Source organism: Quercus suber, unplaced genomic scaffold (assembly GCF_002906115.3).
Source record: "Quercus suber isolate HL8 unplaced genomic scaffold, Cork oak 2.0 scaffold_115, whole genome shotgun sequence".
In the NCBI taxonomy this organism is placed as follows: Eukaryota; Viridiplantae; Streptophyta; class Magnoliopsida; order Fagales; family Fagaceae; genus Quercus; species Quercus suber.
Genome location: NW_027069580.1, coordinates 478,343 through 501,366, shown reverse-complemented (window position 1 = coordinate 501,366; position 23,024 = coordinate 478,343). Strand labels below are relative to the sequence as shown.

At 34.7% G+C, this 23,024-nt stretch overlaps 1 protein-coding gene across 1 annotated transcript; it reads right to left on the bottom strand.

The window, feature by feature from the left end:
* Positions 1–1,262: 1,262 nt before the first annotated feature.
* LOC112013622 (early nodulin-75-like) lies at positions 1,263–1,997 on the bottom strand. The gene has a single exon (XM_065775598.1). The coding sequence runs from the start codon at positions 1,995–1,997 to the stop codon at positions 1,263–1,265; it is 735 nt and encodes a 244-aa protein (XP_065631670.1).
* Positions 1,998–23,024: the final 21,027 nt, after the last annotated feature.

The window sequence follows — 23,024 nt, the reverse complement described above, 5'->3', positions numbered from 1 at the left end:
TAAGAACACCTGCATGCATGTGCAGACTATAGAAACGCCAAGTAGAAAGGTTAATTGAGTGGATATGGCAAAAACATGACCATGCACTTAAAGAAATCGAACCATAGACACTCAACACCAATTGCAAGTCCTATTTTCAACTACATACACATCTAAATCAAATCAATTCAAGTTAATCCATTTTGTTGGTTGATGGAGGCTGTTTATAAGGGGGCTTGTGGTGTGGCAATGGCGGCTTCTTTGCTAGAGGAGGAAGGGGCATCTTTTTCCCAGTCGGCTTATGTGAGTCTTTGAAATCCTCTACCGCAGGATGGTGTCTAGGGAGATGCTCTTTTGATAGTGATGATGTCGAAAAATCAACCAGTAAGCCATACAGTCCTCACGTACTCGAAATAACACCTGCACAATGCAAAAAGAGAAGATCTAACAGAGAGCACCGGTGTGGTGTTGGCCAAATACCCTTCAAAGGTCAAATTAAAACTTTTCTCGTAACTCTGGAGTGCCAGAGCTGAGGGGGATTATGCATACCTTAGCTAGTGAGGGTGTTGGGGCTTTTATAGTAGTAGAGAATTGACATCTCTTCTTTAGGCTAGAAATATTTTCCTTATAGGAATCCTCATGGGCTTATATTGAGGAATACTTTCCTTGTAAGAGACTAACACTAAGCATGGATTACAAGACATTTCCTTATATACACATGTTTGGCAGCCAAGTCAAGATTATATTGGAGCCGTTAGCTTTAGGGTCATCGGTTTTCCATCCCCCTTACATTGACCCCGTCAGCTTAAAGCCATAGACTTCATATTATAAGTAAGACCGACGGTTTCGATTTGGAATGCATTGTATACTTTATGTTTTTATCCTTATCAAGTAGCTTTTTTTTTTTTAGTTTATAATCATTTTTGCTCAGAATAATGCTCTTAATTTCCTTGTATGGGATATCAGGATCTCAATTGAGAGAAATGTGATAAAATGTCAATATTAAGAAAACTTGGAATCTTTTATGAGAATAATGCAAAAACGTGACTATATTTGTTCTTCTATGTCTGATAGAAAATAATTTAATGCATCGAGATAGTAGAATGAGGAAGCATATATAACTGCATGTCAATACTCATAAGCAACACAACTAACAACAAACACTATATAAACGAGTACACAACATGAAAATAGCTCACTACTAGTAGTAGCTGTTCCAATGAATTACAAGCTTAAAGATAACATAAGTTGTAGATCTTATTTCTAAATATTTAGCTATGCATTCAGTTGGCAGTTGGGGGTTTGTGGGGTGGGTTGTGAGAAGGACTTGGTGGCTTCTTTTCAGCAGTTGGAGGCTTCAAGCTCTTTCGGGGTGGCCTTTGCGAGTCTTTATGATCTTCTGGGTGATGATCATGTGGTGGCTTGTGCTCCGGTGGTGGCTTCTCTCCTTTACCCTTTGGTGGCTTGTGTTCTGGGAATGGTTTCTTCTCTCCCTCTTCAATTGAGGTTGGTGGCTTGTGTTTTGGTGGTGGCTTTGCTCCCTTGGGAGGAGTTTTACCATCAATGGAAGATGATTCCAATAAAAGGTGTTCAGGGTGATGATCATGTGGTGGCTTGTGCTTTGGTGGTGGCTTCTCTCCTTTACCCTTTGGTGGCTTGTGTTTTGGGAATGGTTTCTCTTCCTTGTCAAATGGGGTTGGTGGCTTGTGTTTTGGTGGTGGCTTTTCTCCCTTTGGAGGATGTTTGCCATCAATGGAAGTAGACTCCAATAGAAGGCGTCCGGGGTGATGATCATGTGGTGGTGGCTTCTCTCCCTTCCCTGGGGTTGGTGGTTTGTGTTCTGGTAATGGCTTCTCTTCCTTGTTGAGTGAGGTTGGTGGCTTGTGTTTTGGGGGTGGCTTTTCACCCTTAGGAGGTTTGTGCTCATGTTTGGGAGACTCATGGCGGTCAGCCAGTGAGGCAGTGCTGAGAAGCACCACTCCAAGGAGCAACACTAGGTAGAATTTGCTGGTATTCATCTTTCGTCTCTGGATGGTTCAAAACAGCAAGACTTCTTGGCCTTTTATAACGGATACTCGACCCTATTTCGTCAGATCATACGTCATTCAGCACATAAAATATACCCTACCATAGACACAGTTCAAAATGGATATCTTTTCCTCTTGAATGTGCAATTATTAATGTCATATGTGGGGTCCGATCTGGTCCTACCGAGTTCAAAAGTTTGACAATGTGCCAAAGTTGTTCGTGGTGAAGGCTAGTGAGTAGTGACATAACGAATTTAGCTCTTTGCTTTCCATGCAAAGATCTCTTTTGCATGCAATCTTAGAATCTTATAATCTAAAGCTAGTTACTCAATTTTCTTACTTTAAATTTTTATATCCTAAACATAGATATCATTCCCACTATAAGGAAGAAAATTCATATATTAGTCACGTAATATGTACATGGTTCACATCAACACCTTATCCTAAGAAATGTAGAGGAAAAAGCACTTAAATTTAGGTCAATTAGGCTTTTCAAATATAAAATCTGTATTTCAAATTTTTTTTTTTTCACTTTATACCCTATCAATCACAAATTGTTATGTATTTATTTAAATTTTCTTATACAATGACCAAATTTCAAAATAGATAAAAAAAAAAAAAAAAACCCAAATATATGTCATACCAATATAACTTGCATGATTGGTAAAGTATAAGATGGTCACAAAAAGTGTGATAAAGAAATGAAAAAATTTAGTTACAAAATTGGTTATAGCCTAAGGCTACAATGGTACTAAAAGAAAAAAAATTACTACATATTTTAAAAATCTAATAATTGAATTACATGTTCTTTACGTTCTTAATACATATGTTAAATTCTGTTTCAATCGGATATTATTTACCATATAATCCATGAGCGTATATTTTAAATAATTTATTGATGACATAATTATTGATTTTTAATTTTTTAGAAATTTTACAAGAATAGATGATATAAGAAGAAAATATAATCCAATTGTAAATTTTGTCAAAATTCACCACTAATAAAAAAAATATTGATTAAGGCAGTTTAAGACTACAACTAATTTTGTAGCTAAACCTTGTTTGTAAAAATAAAAAATAAAATAAAATAAAATAAAAAGAAGAAGAAGGTAATAACACGTGAAATATAAGAAAGGGGCATGTGTCATTAGGTTACAAGGCCCATTCGGGCATTTATGAATTTTTTACTTCTATTATTATTAACATTATTCATAACATGGCATTGAAGTCCCACATCGAGTGAGTAGATTGCATGTCGGCATGATAAATAAACAGTGCTACATTCCAAACACGCTAAAAAATGGACAATGGTGTTTCTCGAATTCCCACTTAGGATGGCGACTTTACTGGCTGCTAGATACTGCACCAGTAGATAGAAGAAAGATGGAAACAAGTCACGTGACTCTGGTAATACAATATACAAACCATTTTTTAATTGAATAGTACTGGCCACCGTCAGCTGGGCTTGGTGAAGCCTGTGAAATTAAACCTTCAGTTGTCGATAAATATGTTAAAATAATCTGATTTATAGGGCAGAAATCAAATTTCATAGCGTAATATAAAATAATAAAATGCGTAGACAAATGTTTAAAAAAGCTAATGTACTAAGATTCTTAATTAATGGATAGCAAATAATATTATTGACCATTCACAATGAGTGTGAAGTGTTGAAATTAGAGGCACATGTGAGTTGATACAAATACTAATTTTGGAGTTATCAATAGCACCACCATTATGATGCAGTTTATTATATATGCTTTCATATTTTCAATGAAATTGTATTTAAAAACTGATACTTTTTTCTAAAACATTTACGACATTTATTTGTCATGACGGTTTCATTCATCTCTATGACCAGGTACTTATATTTGAGTGTGTTAGGTGGGGAAAAAACTATGTGCTGAACTGATGGCATTAACAGATAAACAATAATATTTCTGTCTGCCAATACGACTGTAATTCATTGTTAAAATTAAATAATAGATTAAATAGAACTATCTTTTGATATAATGTTTATCTCTAAGGGGTTGTATTAGGGATTTAATACAAATTCCCATCTCTACCAAAATTTCAATTGGCATTCAAAGAAACCCCGTTACAAAGCCCATTCTTGGCTTTGGACCAAAACAGAGAAAACATATTAAAATCAGCTGTGTGATCTCAAAGAGAAAACCACTTATTAGGCCAACGAAATTATATGCATTTCTAGTTTAAAATAACTGGAATTATAAATTTAGGAAAAAGGCCTAAGTTCAAGATTGATAATTGCAACTGACAGTTATTTTAATTTATAATGAAATGACCGGCGAGTAATTAAGTTAGAGGGACAATTGAAATGGAAATGGATAAAGTAGCTCAACAAACTTTTTCATTGTGTTCAAACTCAACTATCATTCCGTTCAGCTGAGAGTTGCTAGCTAGTACTAGTAGTGTCACAAATGGAAAATCTCCATGATCGCAATGGTTTTTTTTTTACTTTTACAGTGTCTAAATTTTGGACTTTCTGATTATGATGAGCAAATCAATGACGTTAGAGTGTAAGAGGAGACACTCTTGAAATTAAAGTTACTTTGACTCAGCATCCTCATGAAAGACGTCTTAATGATGGTTGTTAGATAAAAATAGCCTGCATTCTACCAATGATGAGTTCGAGGGTCAGGTTACACTATAAGAAGATCACACCCAGTACACTTAATGGTCATTGACTAAGAGAGTGAAGGTGATGTTACTTTTAACACACCACCCCCCCCTCCCCAACAAAAAAAGTGATATTACTATTTAATTAATCATTTGATAAGCACAAAATTATTATTCAAATTTATTACATCAACTCAAACAAGTAGTAATTTTTATGGCTTGGTGATCTAAAACTAAATCACGTAAAAAAAAAAATGGTAATAGTAGAAAGGAGAAAAGTTGGCTATAAAGTTGGTTGTAACTATGGTTATAACTCTATTTAATATATTTTTATTGGATGTGAATTTTGAAAATTCAATCATTTGAAAATAACATTTCTTTATTATATTCTTCATTCTTGCAAAATTTTTAGAAATAAAAAAATCAATAGTTATGGTATTAATCAAATGTTTAAATTTCAAATTTTTGTAAGTTAAAATTATGCATAAAAATAAATGTATAGATCAAATAATGAATAACATTCAATTGACACAAAATTTGACATGCGTATTACGAATATAAAGAGCATACATTTCAATAGTTAAGATTTTCAATATATATATATAGTCTATGTTAATTTTTTTTAGTAGCCGTTGTAGCCATTGACTACAACAAAATTTGTATGTAATCTTTCTTCTAATATAAAAATGAATATATAATTAAATTAATGAAGTTGAAAGCAAGTGCAAATAATTAATTAGATCCGACTTATTATGTGAAGCATTCTTAAATTCACTTACTATTGTTGTTTTGAGACTTTAGAAGATAAATTTATGTCAAGTAGGGATTTTATTTTTAAGGAAGTGTGTCGGGATCATATTTTAACAGAGTTGGAGCCTATTTTGATAAAATCGGTTTCAGACAATAAATTTTGGTTCTGGCAAGCTAAAAATAGGGAGACCTGTTGAACATGGATGCGGTTCTAAACAACTTATACAATATGAATAGCCTAAAGGTCCACTTTAATTAAGGATTAACTATGGTTCACAATCACATTAGCAAGAAACAAAGCGCAATTATCATTTTGGCTAGAGTTATGTCCCATAACGAAAAATAAGTCTAAAAATATTGTTCGTATCACGTTCCCAAAATTCTCACTTTTAGGATTTTTGGCCAAAGAATTGAGCCTTTCCCCAATTAGTTTATGGAGAATCACATTCTCAAACTCAAACATGATCAAAAATACGTTTGGACTTTGGTACCAAAAAAAAAAAAAAAGGGGCAATTTTTTTAATAAAAATAATATTTGTAATGATTTTATGTTGAAATGACGTTACACCAACCACAAATTTCAAATTCAGCAAATTATGAAAAAAAAGTTATGAAATTGTTCTGCAGATAAGCTTACTTAGCCTTCACTGTTTCTGTCCATTTGTCAATAGAATATGAGGGAAACTATACTAATGCCATTAGTTGAATTCCTAAACGTTGAGTAAGCCGTAGTTGCTGCAACCATGCCACTCATGACTCATGAGCGCTATTCTAAGACTTCCTACTTTTACATAAGTGAAGTGATTTATCAATTTGATTATTCTTAAATTTCCAGTGTAGGTCGGAGCTTTCTAATTAATTTCACTGTTTTTTATCGTATAAATAATTTAGTGTGTATATATATAACGGTATTTGAAAAAGGTGCACATTTTTTTATAGTTTAAATTTATAAAATATCTAATAGTTAAAAAAGATAAAGAGTAATATTAGAAATACAAAAAATTTTACAACTACTAATGTAGTGAGTGGTTATTGGTAAATGAAAAAGTGATTTTAATGATAGGCTTAGATGAAAACCAATAAGAAGTTGAATACGTCTACAATTTATAAAAATATTGTAAAATAATTTGTGGTCGTAGCACTACTTAAAGATAAGAGTAATGTTATAAGTACAAACTAGTTTACAAAATTTTTACAAAATATTGATGTGGTTAACCTATTATTAGTTTTCATCTAAACTCACCATTAATATTATCTTTTCATTTACCAATAATCACTCACAACATCAACACTTTGTAAAAAAATTTGTAAAATAGTTTCTATCACTAGCATTATTCTAAAGATAAAAGTAATGTTACAGGCACAAACTATATTACAACATTTTTACAAAATGTTGATGTAACCAACCTCTTATTAATTTTCATCTAAGCCCACCATTAATATCATCTTTTCATTTACCAATAATCACTCACCACATCAGCAATTTGTAAAATAGTTTGTATTTCTAACATTATTCTTGTTAGGATCATATTTTATTATGATTGACTAATCTTTTGACAAAATTCACTTTACTTATAATTGGATAGATCTAAGAAGGGTTTAATGCTTCAAGAAAAATGTTTTTCAAGTCAAGTATTCAAGACATGAAGATTGGTGCAAAAAACAAGTGAAGAAAAGCTATTCATTAAATCTCGACAGATAGCTTTACAGATGCCTGCTATCGAGACTTAATGTGAAGCTCAATAGAGAGCTCGACAGCAGCTCGATCTATCGAGACTTACGATTTTCAGTTTTCCAAATCTGAAATTAGGCCTAGCTTGTGTAATTGTTTTGGGTTTTTTTTTTTCCCCTTACAATCCTAGACATATATAAAACTTATTTTTAAAAGCTGTCACATATGGATACAGAGACCAAGAGACTTATTTTTTTTTTTTGAGAAGTTACTGCATTTGTACGCTATAGGGTTTTATAACCAAGTGCTTCCAGATCTTCATTGTTGATGAAGTGAAGAACTTTGCAGCAAACAACATCCATTCAAGTTGCTAGAGTTAGTCACTGTTAGGTTCTAAAGACTTAGGATTTGATGTATTTAGAACTCTAATGTGTAATATTGCCAAATTATGATCAAAACAGGTTGTTAGTCTTGTTTAGACTTGCTTAAAGTGTGGGCATTTTATGTAAGGTTGTTAGGCTGCAGATGCATTAGTGAATTTCGGCCTACCTTGATCGATCGAAGGATAGACTCGATCGATCGAAAGTCGGCCATAACGTTTTTTCTGCAGAATTTTCAACTCAGCCCAAGCCCATTAAGGATTAGGGTTTCAGATCTAATTCTCCTAGTATATAAAGAAAACCCTAACCACGTTTTGAAAAGCAGTCCTAGTTGCTCTGATTGTATTGTTGCTCATATTTTGCAGTTTGTGTGAATCTCTTGTGAGATCCTTGAGGATTTTTCCTTCACATAAACTTAGGGTTTCTAAGGTAGAGATATTATCAACACCTTGATAATCAACTCAGTTGCTGCCATTGGAGCTTAAAGAGACACAAGTAAGAGTGCTTGTACTTGATTGGAGAATCCAAGAAAGAAGGAGTTCGTGGATTCGGAGCTTGCACGTAATCGTGTCAGTAAGTTCTACTAGTGGGTAGCATTAGGAAGTTGAGCGTGGGTGCTTGTAAGTCATTTTATATGAACTTCAATTCTTTCATATAGTGGATTCAAGTTTACCTTGAGGATAGCTAGGTTAAATCCTCCCCAGGTTTTTTACCGGTTTAGTTTTCCTGGGTGATCATATCTTTGTATTCTTTATATTTCCTCTGCTTTATATCTTGATATGATTATTTAATTATGTTAACCTAGATTTGTATAATTTGACTAATTTAATTACTTGGCTAATAAACTAGGTTAATCCAATTATTGTGTTTTTGAAAAATCAAATTTCCTCTCAAGATGAGAAGATGAAAAGCTTGGAACAAGAGTTAGTTGAATCTAAAGCTAAAATTGAAAATTTGACTAGTACCAAGCTTGCTGTTGATAACAGAAGTGTTTCTGTTTCTCTTAAGCCTAAAACTAAAAAATTTTATATCCCTCCTTTCAAGAGGAATAATAAAGAAAAAACTTATTTTGATAGGTTAGACAAAGGTAAAAATTCTGATGTAGACGTTGAAATTTCTAAACCAATGTCTAAACCTACTGCTAATGGGCAAAAGAAATCTGTTTCTGTGCCTATCTGTCACCTTTGTGGTATTGTTGGTCATATTAGACCAAATTGTTCTTTGTTGAGGCAAAAACCAAAATCTGAGATTAGATTTGTTGTTTGGAATACTGATATTCCTAAATTTGTTCCTGTCTACAACTTTTGTGGTACCCATGGTCACATTCGTCATAATTGTCATAAATTAAAATTTAAACATTCTGTATGTCAATCTAGGATATGTGATGATATTTCTCCTGCCATAAGCCCATATAAATTGTTTCATATTATTTTGAAAAATTTAAGCATGTTGGTTTGTGAAAGGAATTTGCAGGATTTTCGTCTCTCTCAAAAGATTGGTGTAATTCCTCAAATACACTCTGTTTCTCATGGATTTTCACCTACAAAGCCAAGACTCTTGCTATATGGGTGAGAAAAGATTCTCCAAGGTGAGTGTCACTAATTTATCCTTGATTTAATTCTTTCAATTAATTGTGGACTTGTTTTGTTTCTGTTTTTGGTTGTTTTGTTTTTTAGGTTGTTTTTTATTTTAAAAAAAAATCCAAAAAAATTGAAAAATTTTCAAAAAAACAAAAATATTTTATTTTTGTGTCTTGATTTATTTGTCTTGAGGATTACATGAATTATGATATCTCTCTCTTGATTTAGAACATGCTTGACATTGTGGAGAAACTTGAATAGCATGTGTTATATAAGTGCTAAGCTATTTTTGATTTTGTGTGAGTATGTATTAGTTTGTACATGTACTCAAGGGTTAATTAAGGAATTAATATTTCTTATTTGTGTACCCTCTACAGCTTAGTTAAGCATTGTCATGCATTGCATTTACATCGTTCATTTAGCATAATATGTTTTTTTTTTTTTTGGTCATAAATTTTTTTTAAAACCAAAAAGTTCATTTTTGTTTTGTATTACATATCTTGGATTTGATATCAAGGTTGGCCACCCTATCTTTACATAACATGTTTATGTACCTTATTTAGTTTTGATGAGCTTATTTTTTGCACTTGACTAGTTGAAACTTTGTAGTGCATGTTGTGTGGGAGAGATGTTTATGGTGTTCATCACTTTGTCTTAATCTTGAAGTTACATGTTATTTAACTGTCGGACTTGATCCTTTAGAGAAAGGCATAAATAATCATCTCACCACTATTCACTAGCCAATCATGAACACCTTAGTGCATATCGTAAGATTCTGTGCTCGAGAAAGTGTAGCACATGCACAAAAAAAACATAAGGTGTAGCCTCGGTTTAATTGCTTAATGCTTAAAATTATTGTGTACTATTAGGTTTGATGCCAAATCACATAAATTAAAATTGGTGTGTATATTATGAGGCAAAATTCAAGAAACTTACATGATTACAAGCTTATGATTTAGGAGATGTGGGAGTTATATAATGTAACTATTTAGGTGATAGTCTCTTTTAAATTCTATGTGATGAATTTTATAGACTTTGTGATTGATTGCTATTCACATATCACCTCACATGTATCTCAAGTTTTTACTAGTTGCACACACTACACAAGTTACTCCTTGCTAAACTTGGTACATTTTATTGTGTGTGATCTTGTTGTGGCCATCCAAGATTAAAAGTTCCTTGATCTTAATACAAAATGTGTTTAAAGTTTGAAAAATTGTATATTCTAGAGCTTGAATGTAATTGGGTTCAATTGATGTAATTGGTTTGTTGAATTGATGTAATTGATCATTATATTATGTATTCTAGCTTGTGTGATGATCAATTAGTCAAATTTTTCCTAAAAACTTAACAAGTGGTTTTAAATTTTTGGAGTTTTATTAGAAACTCTATGCTTAAGCCAATTTTGTGAATTTAACTTATATTGAACTTAATTTCACTGCATTAGAGCATGCATTATGACATTTTTTCATGCATCATTTGTGTTTAGGATTCACATGCATTACATTGATTTTTGTATCCATCGTGCAGTTTTGCAGTCATATCTCTCATTGTTTTCGCACATAGCGTGCATATACTTTGCTAAATTGGGTACTCAACTTGATTTAAAAATTGATTGATTAATTTTTTAGTTTTGTATATTCTAGTATATGCTATTTCTTATGTGTAAACTACAGAAAATATTTTTCATAAGAGATATGATGGATAATTAATGTGCAAATATTTTCTCTACTCATGCAACTGTTTATGGGTCACATAATGTCAAGTTTACATTTATTGAAAGAGAGAATATTTTTCTTTATGTGTATCCTCACCTTAGTTTTTAACTTTGGTTTGTGTGTCTTTACCCCCTCCCCCCCTTTCCCTCATATTTTTCCCCAAAACTGTTTTTTTGTCCAAAACTTGTTGTGTTTTTCCTATTTTTATAGGAGAAGTTTGTTTCTAACCTTTGTTGTTCATAGGGGGAGTTGTCTCTATTTTCTATAAAGCTTGTTTTGTGTTCCCTTAATTCTCTATTTTCTCTTCCTCTACTGCGTATGTTTTCTGTCTACCTTCTGATTGGGTAGTCTTTGTCAATACATGACAAAAAGGGGGAGAAATAGTTGATATGTGGGAATCCTGTCTATTTTGTTTAGGGGGAGTTGAAATTATTTTTTTTATATATCTAACTTAAGGGGAGAGTTAGTTTGCATATTTGTTGATTTACTGTTTTTCTGTCACACATGCATTAATGCGTTTTGTTTAGTGTTTCAGGAAATATACAGGTTGATTCAATTGAGCTGCTATCTACACTTACAACTGATAGATAGTAGTTAGGATTGAATTTGTGTTTATGAGCATTATTTTTATAAAGGGATTTTATTTGTAAACTTGACTTTTTAGTTTGTGTTTTGTCACGGATTGCCAAAGGGGAAGTTTTTTAGGTTCTAAAGATTTAGGATTTGATGTATTTAGAACTCTAATGTGTAATGTTGGCAAACCATGATCAAAACAGGTTGTTAGTCTTGTTTAGACTTGCTCAAAGTGTGGGCGTTTTATGTAAAGTTGAAATCGAGAGGTTGCAGATGCATTAGTGCATTTCGGCATGGCTCGATTGATCGAAGGATAGACTCGATCGATCGAAAGTCAGCCAGAGCGTTTTTTCAGCAGAATTTCCAACTCAGCCTAAGCCCATTAAGGATTAGAGTTTCAGATCTAATTCTCCTAGTATATAAAGGAAACCCTAGCCATGTTTTGAAGTGCAATCCTAGTTGCTCTGGTTGTATTGTTGCTCATATTTTGCGGTTTGTGTGAATCTCTTGTGAGATCCTTGAGAAGCTTTCTTTCACATAAACTTAGGGTTTTTAAGGTAAAGATATTATCAACACCTTAATGATCAACTCAATTGCTGTGATTGGAGCTTAAAGAAATACAAGCAAGAGTGCTTGTACTTGATTGGAGAATCCAAGAAAGAAGGAGCTCGTGGATTCGGAGCTTGCATGTGGTCGTGTCAGTAAGTTCTACTAGTGGGTAGCGTTGGAAGTCGAGCATGGGTGCTTGTAAGTCATTTTATATGAACTTCAATTCTTTCATACAGTGGATTCAAGTTTACCTTGAGAATAACTAGGTTAAATCCTCCCTAAGTTTTTTATTGGTTTAGTTTTCCTTGGTGATCATATCTTTGTGTTCTTTATATTTTCATTGCTTTATATCTTGGTATGATTATTTGATTGTATTAACCTAGATTTGCATAATTTGACTAAGTTAATCACTTGGCTAATAAACTAGGTTAATCCAATTATTGTGTTTTAAGGGGTCTAAAAACTGTTCAGTCATTTACTGAGATCCATGCAAAAAGTTAGTCACAAATTGGAGGTTTGTGCATCAAGGGAAAAAAAATGCTATTTTAAGATCAAGTCCAATTAGGTATTAGAGCAAAGGTTCAACTGTAGGTTGGTATTTCAGGACAGCCAAGGCAGTTGGTAAGATTCTTTACACTTGTAACCACTTGATTGTTGATTAGTGGATTTTTGGGAGTGATGACTTTAAAATCATCCGGTGGGGTTTTTGTCTTGTGAGGTTTTCCCCATTTGTGAACAAATCATCGTGTAAAATTTATTTTTCGATGCATTTAGTATTTTTGGTGATTTTTTTGGTGCCTTTACGATTTGCACGCAATTGAACCTAATTAATCAATTTGGGTATTGAATTAATCAACCGGGATCAAGCTATTTTAACTCAACAATTTTAAAGATAAAAGTAATGCTATTGGTATAAACTATTTTACAACATTTTTACAAAATGTTGATGTGGCCAACCACTTATTAGTTTTCATATAGGCCCATAATTAACCTAATTCCAAAGTGTATATCCTATCTCTCTCAAAATTCCACAAAGTTATTTTGCTCAAAATAAGAAATTACAAATTTCCTTTTTATCTCTAAAAACTATCTATTCTTAAACTGATAAAGTATATTACTAATACTTGTTTTTGTTGATAAAAAGACCATAACTTTATTAAGAAGAAGATAAACATAATACATCATGAGCTAAAGTCGACTCAACCATATTAGGGTTTTCCTTTGTTCAAGTTTGATAACTATCTAAATATTTGGCGTACTAAGCCAAAAGGTGAGCTAGATGATTGCCATCTCACTCAACATGGAAAATTTCCACATATCTAAAATCTTGCAATTTTTGTTCTAATCCGGCCTATAATATTTTCAATAGCAACTAGAGCTTCACTAGTTCCAATTAACGCATCAACAACTATCTTGGGGTCATTCTCAAGCACCATATCTCATACCCCTACATCCCAAGCAAAAAGAACCCCTTCCCCCAATGCTTTTGCTTCAATCCTTATAGGACCCAGAGGGATTGGTAAGTTTTTGCTTAGGCCTGCCTTTACTTGCCCTTTGTAGTCTCAAATAATAACCCTAACTCCTGCAGACTGTGTATTAAAAATAGTAGCCCATCATTATTAGTCTTATACCAAGACTGGGCTAGGGGTATCCACTGTCTATATATATATACATATCTCGCTGGTTTCATGGCAAGCCAACTTGAAGTTAGCCATTTGAAACTCCTCTAGTAAGTACTTGGCCTTTTGCAAAATTTCAGCTGCTAACTATCATGTTTTACCTTGTCTCATTGCATTCCTATTAAGCCACATACACCATGCCACCGTGATGACTAGCCCCAACAAAAAAAGGTATATTACTAATACTTAATTCCTACTTTCATTCTAAAACTTTGTAACATAAATATAATACCACCAAGTAATTTTAGTTCATTCTTCAACTTGTGTAAAAGGTTTTTGTCCGCAATTACTTAAATTAAAATTTGGTATAATCCTTTGGATAGAAGTTGTATGATGTGTATCATCTTCCTTGTATATAATCAAGTTTCTGAGTCCTAAATCTTTCATTCGAAACTTTTTCTTCCATAATTAGTTTAGAAGCCTTTGAAAATTCTTTTGTTAATTAAGTAATTAAAATAAATTATATTTTAGATGATCAATCATACACTTAAAAAACCAATAGATAGTGTCTACTCTTAGATTAAAAATTAAATAAATAAAGAGGCTTACTTGCACATAAATCATCCTAGTGTCACCAATATACACATGTCACTCTCTTAGAGCATCCACATCAATCCATAGATGCTCTTGCAAAATACATAAAGCAGCCCTTTTTACACATTTTGGCCAAAAAAACACCCACATCAATGGGTGTAAAATTGTGCAAAATATACGCTTGGCTGTGCAAATGAACAGTAACCGTGTATATATACACGATTACTATTCGCGTATAAACGATTTTTTTATTTTATTTTCTCTCTCCATCAAACTACTTCTCTCAACCATTATAACAACCCAGCACACCATAATAACCATCCTAGCACAGAGTATTAACCAAAATCAACTAAATATTAACCCAAAATCAACAAAAAATTTTCCCAAAATCAACTGAAAATTAAACCAAACACATCCACACAGACAAATCAACACAAAGATACACTTGCTCAAAAAAAAAAAAAAAAAAAAAAACAGAAATACACAAACAAACCCAAATAGACAAACAACAAAGAGAGATCGGTGCTTGACTGGAATGACCGGAGCTCATGGGTCTCGCTTGATCTGAGCTCATGGGTATGGGTCTTGCCTGATCGGAGTTACTAACTGATTGGTGCTTGTTGATCGAAGAGATAGATCGGTGCTTGTGAAGCGTGGATCGGCTGGTGAAGAAAGGATCTAGGTCACTGGAGCTTGGTTCCTGGATTGGCCGGTCGTAGAGCGTGGTTCGTGGATCGCCAGAGCTTGGTTTTTGAGAGAGAGAGAGAGAGAGAGAGAGAGAGAGAGAGAGAGAGAGAGATAGGTGATCTGTTCTGAAAAGAGAGAGAGTGTGTGTATATAGGTAAAGAGAGTTGAGAGAAATAATAAAAAAATTGAGAAGAATGAATATTTTATTGAAATATCTTGTAAAATAGATAAACTGATGTAGGTGTTTTATAAAAGTAATAGTGTAAAATAGAAAGGGAGGTTTTTTTGTGTAAAATAGACAAAAAATTTAGAAGGACTGATGTGGATGCTCTTAACATATAGAAAAAGTTGGGGTAGGCAAGTGGGTCCCAAAAATCTGGTGTCCACATAGAGTACCCCACTAGACCCAATGATGAGATGCTATAACTCTCACAAATTTTGGTTAGCAATAAATTGTCTTAGTTAAATTTCGACCAAAATTCTTTAATGTACCCAGTCGGCTCATGCGAGTCTTTGGCATCAATCGTGGGAGGGTGTCCTAGGAAATACACTTTTGGTGCTTTTTGTTTTGCTGAGAATAATATTCATAAAATCTTAATTTCCTTGGATGAGAATCACGTGTCCCGTTTGAGATATGTGATAAGATGTCAATATTAAGAAAAGTTATAATCTTTACGAGAATATATAATGCAAATGTGACTTTTTGTTCTTCTATGCAAGATAGAAAACGATTCGATCAACTCATTGAGATAGTAGTACCAGGAAGCATAACTGCATGTCAATATACTCATAAGCAACAGAGCAAACTACATACAACAAAATGGGTAGAGTACACAACATGAACATAGCTCACTGCTACTAGTAACTGTTCCACGTATAGAACAGTGACTGACATGAAAGATAACATAAGTTGTAGCTCTTATTTTCTAAACATTTAGCTATGCATTCAGTTGGCAGTTGGTGATTTATGCGGTGGCTTCTCTCTTTTACCCTTTGGTGGCTTGTGTTCTGGGAATGGTTTTTTCTCTCCATCTTCAAGTGGGGCTGGTGGCTTGTGTTTTGGTGGCGGCTTCTCTCCTNCAAACAACAAAGAGAGATCGGTGCTTACTGGAATGACCGAGCTATGGGTCTCCTTGATCGAGCTCATGGGTATGGGTCTTGCCTGATCGAGTTACTAACTGATTGGTGCTTGTTGATCGAAGAGATAGATCGGTGCTTGTGAAGCGTGGATCGGCGGTGAAGAAAGGATTGGTCCTGGAGCTTGGTTCCTGGATCGGCCGGTCGAGAGCGTGGTTCTGGATCGCCGAGCTTGGTTTTTGAGAGAGAGAGAGAGAGAGAGAGAGAGGTGATCTGTTCTGAAAAGAGAGAGAGGTGTGTATATAGGTAAAGAGAGTTGAGAGAAATAATAAAAAAATTGAGAAGAATGAATATTTTATTGAAATATCTTGTAAAATAGATAAATGATGTGGTGTTTTATAAAAATAGTGTAAAATAGAAAGAGTAGGTTTTTTTTGTGTAAAATAGACAAAAAATTTAGAAGGACTGATGTGGATGTCTTAACATATAGAAAAAGTTGGGTAGGCAGTGGGTCCCAAAAATCTGGTGTCCACATAGAGTACCCCACTAGACCCAATGATGAGATGCTATAACTCTCACAAATTTTGGTTAGCAATAAATTTCTTAGTTAAATTTCGACCAAAATTCTTTAATGTACCCAGTCGGCTCATGCGAGTCTTTGGCATCAACGTGGGAGGGTGTCCTAGGAAATACACTTTTGGTGCTTTTTGTTTTGCTGAGAATAATATTCTAAAATCTTAATTTCCTTGGATGAGAATCACGGTCCCGTTTGAGATATGTGATAAGATGTCAATATTAAGAAAAGTTAAATCTTTACGAGAATATATAATGCAAAGTGACTTTTTGTTCTTCTATGCAAGATAGAAAACGATTCGATCAACTCATTGAGATAGTAGTACCAGGAAGCATAACTGCATGTCAATATACTCATAGCAACAGAGCAAACTACATACAATAAAATGGGTAGAGTACACAACATGAACATAGCTCACTGCTACTAGTAACTGTTCCATTATAGAATAGTGACTTACATGAAAGATAACATAAGTTGTAGCTCTTATTTTCTAAACATTTAGCTATGCATTCAGTTGGCAGTTGGTGTTTTGCGGTGGCTTCTCTCTTTTACCCTTTGGTGGCTTGTGTTCTGGAATGGTTTTTTCTCTCCATCTTCAAGTGGGGCTGGTGGCTTGTGTTTTGGTGGCGGCTTCTCTCCTTTACCCTTTGGTGGCTTTGTTCTGGGAATGGTGTTCTCTCTTCTCTTCAACTGGGTGGTGGCTTATGTTTTGGTGGTGGCTTTGGCCCTTGGGAGGAGGTTTGCCATCAATGGAGAAGACTCCAATAGAAGGTGTCCAGGGTGATATCATGTGGTGGTGGCTTCTCCCCTACCCTTTGGAGGTTCATTACCTGGCTTGGTGGTTTGTGTTTCTGGGAATGGTTCTCTTCCCTATCGAGTGGGGTTGGTGGCTTATGTGGTGGCTTTGCCCCTTGGAGGAGGTTTGCCATCAATGGAAGAAGACTCCAATAGAAGGTGTCAGGGTGATGATCATGTGGTGGTGGCTTCTCCCCCCTACCCTTTGGAGGTTCATTACCTGGCTTGGTGGTTTGTGTTCTGGGAATGGCTTCTCTTCCCTATCGAGTGGGTTGGTGGCTTATGTGGTGGCTTTGCCCCTTGGGAGAGGTTTGCCATCATGGAAGAAGACTCCAATAAAGGTGTCCAGGGTGATGATCATGTGGTGGTGGTTTCTCCCCTACCCTTTGGAGGTTCATTACCTGGCTTGGTGGTTTTGTTCTGGGAATGGCTTCTCTTCCCTATTGAGTGGGTTGGTGGCTTATATGTGTGGCTTTGCCCCTTGGGAGGAGGTTTGCCATTAATGGAAGAAGACTCCAATAGAAGGTGTCCAGGGTGATGATCATGTGGTGGTGGCTTCTCCCCCTACCCTTTGGAGGTTCATTACCTCGGCTTGGTGGTTTGTGTTCTGGGAATGGCTTCTCTTCCCTATCGAGTGGGTTGGTGGCTTATGTTGGTGGCTTTGCTCCCTTGGGAGGAGGTTTGCCATCAATGGAAGAAGACTCCAATAGAAGGTGTCCAGGTGATGGTCTGTGTGGTGGCTTCTCCCCCCTACCCTTTGGAGGTTCATTACCTCGGCTTGGTGGTTTGTGTTTGGAATGGCTTCTCTTCCCTATCCAGTGGGTTGGTGGCTTATGTTTTGGTGGTGGCTTTGCTCCTTGGGAGGAGGTTTGCCATCAATGGAAGAAGACTCCATTAGAAGGTGTTAGGGTGATGACATGTGGTGGTGGCTTCTCCCCCCTACCCTTTGGAGGTTCATTACCTCGGCTTGGTGGTTTGTGTTCTGGGAATGGCTTCTCTTCCCTATCGAGTGGGGTTGGTGGCTTATGTTTTGGTGGGGCTTTGCTCCCTTGGGAGGAGGTTTGCCATCAATGGAAGAAGACTCCATTAGAAGGTGTTAGGGTGATGACATGTGGTGGTGGCTTCTCCCCCCTACCCTTTGGAGGTTCATTACCTCGGCTTGGTGGTTTTGTTCTGGGAATGGCTTCTCTTCCCTATCGAGTGGGGTTGGTGGCTTATGTGTGGTGGCTTTGCTCCCTTGGGAGGAGGTTTGCCATCAATGGAAGAAGACTCCAATAGAAGGTGTCCAGGGTGATGATCATATTTGGAGACTATGGTATCTAGCCATTGAGGCATGCTTAGAAGCACACTCCAAGGAGCAACACTAGAAAGTATTTGCTGGTAGTCATCTTTGGTCTCTGGATGGTTCAAAACAGCCAAACTTCTTGCCTTTTATAAGGGATATTAGAGCCTATTTCGTCAGATCATACGTCATTAAGCATTTAAAACATACCCTACCAAAGACACGTTCAGTTAAAATGGATATCTTTTCTTCTTGAATGTGTTGGATATTTTTATAAAAAATATCATATTTATTTTAATTCTCATTTATGTGAATTAAGGAAATTAATTATCTTTAATGTCAGATATGCTAAATTTTGAAAATTCAAATATAATTCAAAATTTGAATAACTATTGTCAATAGTTTTAATTAGGAAATCTCTAAAAATTAATTTGAATTTTAGTACCATATATTGCCACTTTTAGTATAATTTCCTTTATAAACTTTTGCTTTAAAACGTTTCTTTTAATATTTTAATAGCAACGTTATAGATAGAAAGTATTAGATATTGTACAACTATATATTTATATAATTACTGTTGATGGGTTATAGCATTATATATTGCTTTCCATTCTTGGTTATAATTATGGTGTATAGTCAAAATTTCAAAGAAAAGTATTATTTGACAGCTTAAACACAGCCACGTTAGGGGCTGTAAATTTTGTTTTAATGGCATTATGAGTTATGACACTACAAGACAAACTTGATTTATCTACTAACTAACCTCACCTCAACGTACACTTTGGCAAAATGTTTGACCGGTTTATATATAATCTATGTATAAAAAGAAAGTTATTCATGACTTTGATTTCAATAATTTTATAACCATTTAAAGTTTTAAAAGTTGGCAAACATTTTTATTTTTTGGCTAAGGACAAGCAACGGGTTGCTTTATATAATATATATATATATGGAAAGAAATAAAAGTTTAAAACACACATTATTTTTGAATTACAAAGCTGAAAAACTTTTCAAAAATAATTTTTTATTGTCCTAAGCACTTACCATCTATTGCTTTTTACTACTCACAAAAATATTCCATATTTTACAAAATTTTATGGGAAAAGAAAGTACTATAGAGAGCTTATATCCTACTAGTATTCTAGGCTCGCAAGGATACTTATCCATAGTGATATTTGTGAATTTGAAGGACATTTGACACGTGGAGGTAATCGATATTTTATAACCTTTATAGTTGATTTTTCAAGATATTCATATGTCTATCTTATGAAAAATAAAAGTGATGCTTTTGAAAAATTATAAATTTTCTTAAAATAAGTTGACAATACTTTTGATAAAAAGGTTTAAATGTTTAGAACTGATAAAGGAAAAGAATATGATACTCTTGGTCTTAATAATTATATTCAATCTCTTGGTGTTGTTCATGGGACTGCTGCCCCTTATTCTCCATCTTCTACTGGAGTAACTGAACGTAAAAATAGAACTCTTATAAATTTAACTAATGCTATGCTTGTTAGTTTTGGGGCTCCTAAATATTTTTGGGGTGAAGCTGTTTTAACTGAAAATTTTGTTTTGAATAAAGTACCTCAGATTTTTTTAACTCCTTTTGAATTATGGAAAAAATATAAACCAAATCTGAATTTTTTCAAAGTTTGGGGTTGCTTAGCATTTGTGAGGCTACCTGATCCCAAAAGACCTAAACTTGGGGTAAAGGCTTCTACTTGTGTAATTTTTGGTTATTCTTTATATAGAATAACTTATAGATTTTATGATATTGATAATAATACAAAGTTGAATCTAGAGATACAATTTTTTATGAAAATAAATTTCTATTTAAATATAAAAATAGTGGGGGTTTTGAACAACAAGAGAAATTTGAATGTTCAACATCTAAGTCAAAAGATGTTAATGAATATGAGATTGAACCTAGGAGGAGTAAAAGATCTAGAACTGAAAAGGATTTTGGTCCTGAATATTATGTGTATAATTTACAAGGTGACCCTACTTCTTTAGAAGAAGCTTTATCTTCTCCTAATTCAAGTTTTTAGAAAGAAGCCATCAATAATGAGATGGATTCTATTACATCTAATAATACTTGGAAACTTGTAGATTTACCTTTAGGTTGTAAAACAATTAGGTGTAAATGGGTACTTAGAAGGAAATCAAAACCTGATGGTTCTATTGAAAAATTCAAAGCAAGGCTTGTAGCTAAAGGTTTTAAACAAAAAGAAGATATTGATTTTTTCGATACTTTTTCTCCTGTTACTAAAGTTACGTCTATTAGATTATTGATTGCTATAGTAGCTATTCATAATTTGATGATACATCAAATGGATATAAAGATGACATTTCTAAATGGAGATTTAAAAGAAGAAATCTACATGGACCAACCAGAAGGTTTTACAATGCCAAGTAATGAGCACAAGGTGTGTAAACTATTAAAATCTTTATATGGTTTAAAACAGGCACCTAGACAGTGGCATGAGAAATTTGATCAATGTTTGCTTTCTAATGGTTTTAAAGCAAATGAAAGTGACAAATGTATATATTATAAAACTTTTGATGATGCTCATGTTATAATTTGTTTATATGTTGATGATCTTCTAATTTTTGGTCATTATATGGATATTATAATTGCTGCCAAAATGCTTCTTAAAAATAACTTTGATATGAAAGATTTAGGAGAAGTGTAAGGTTGAAATTATCAACTATCTTGTTGGCTTTATTCCGTGCCAATTTGTTTGTAATTTAGCACTTAGTAACCCTGTATTTAGATGGGATTAATGTAAGGATAGTGTGTGAGAAGAGGTGAAGAAAAGCTCAAGTATGTGCAAGCAAGCAAGGGTTCACGGCTAGGACTCGTGGCTGACTCGCGACTGGCAAGCCGCCAAATGCAGGCACGTGAGAAGCACGCAGGGAAGCTGAAGGGTCGCGCCATCCATTGAACTCAATCTACCTTGGCATTACCTGTTGCAAAAAGAACACGTTCTTCATCACAGCCATCCACTGAACTCAATCTTGAGTTGTTCAGAACTCCTCAGCACCTAGATGCTTACTCAAGCATTTTTGACCGGGGAACTCCTAGTGTGAAACGGGAGGTCAGATTTGATACCTTGGAAACCACTTTTGTCCCTCGGATCTTCGAGGCAAAAGATTGGGAAGAATTATTTGGAAATTTTGTTGATCCAATGTTGGAACTAGTGAAGGAGTGTTTCGCCAACACAGTTGATCTTGAAACTGAACTACACTGTCTGGTCAGAGGAACGGAGTTCATCGTTAGTCTGGATACCATATCCGAACTTCTCAAAATCACTTGACCTGCAAATGCCGACCTAACTCCTTATGATGATCGCATTCCAGTGATTCAGGGCATTCTCCAAGTTCTTGGTCCTGACCATGACATCTCCAGTGCCGACACATCCATAAGTACTACCAAGTTTTCACCTGAGTTGACAACATTGAAACTGATTATGTTTTCCAACCTCTATCTGTTGACTAACACGGTGTATATCAACCTTGGAAGAGCTCAATTTCTATGTGATTTCATCACAGGCACCACCATTGACATCTGTGCCCATATTTTCCATATCATAAGGAAGACAGCAACCCGAACAGTAGCACGAGGGTGTCTTCCATTCTGCAGTCTTATTATAAAGTTCATTCTAAGAGAAGGTGTTACTCCTCCCTCAGTTGGGAACATGACTGCTCGTCCTCAACTAATCTCTATGTTCACTCTACAAGCCAGCAGAAGTCATTCATCCAAAACTCCAAATAGTGCACATCTCTTTCCTGCTACTTCTTCTACTTCTGAGCCAGATTCAATTGTACAAGCTACCCATGGTTCACTGTAACCCAGCATTACACAAGCTTAGTTTGCCCCTCAGCCTGATAAGTTGGAGATGCTCTTTGAAAACCTCCACAAGCGTCTTAAGGAAGTGGAAAAGACTCTCAGTGATGGCTAGAGAGAGCAGTCAGAGAGATTGGCAATCATGCAGGACTAGATCGATGTTTTGGCAGCTCAAGTTGATGGCATTTTCACCAAGTTGCACCAGTGACCCTTAGACCATTTCGATCAAAAAGGGGGAGAATTTTTGGGGCAACTCTTGAGGGGGAGTGCTTGTTTTAAGGGGGAGATTTTTTCATAATCCCTAATGTTTTTGGTTATAGTTTTGATAGTTGGTTGATTAATTATTGTTATTATAGGTCTTAGTCTTGTTTTGGTTTAAACTCATTACTCTTGAATGTGTTTAATACATGGTTCATTTATATATTGATGATGTTAGTCAGTCTATTCAGCATATGTTCTATTTTGTGTTCTATTTTGTACCCATGTTACTTATGTAAGCTTTAAGGGTTTGGTTTTATGCACACTTGTAGGCCTTTGTGGTTTGTGCCCATGCTATATGCAGCCTTTGTGCTTTGTTAAAATAGTACTTCTAACCTAATGCTATGCATTCCTTTTAAGTACTGTCACTCTTGTGCCCGTGTAGGATTTTTCCTAAATGCACATACTTCATGTATTGTGCATTGG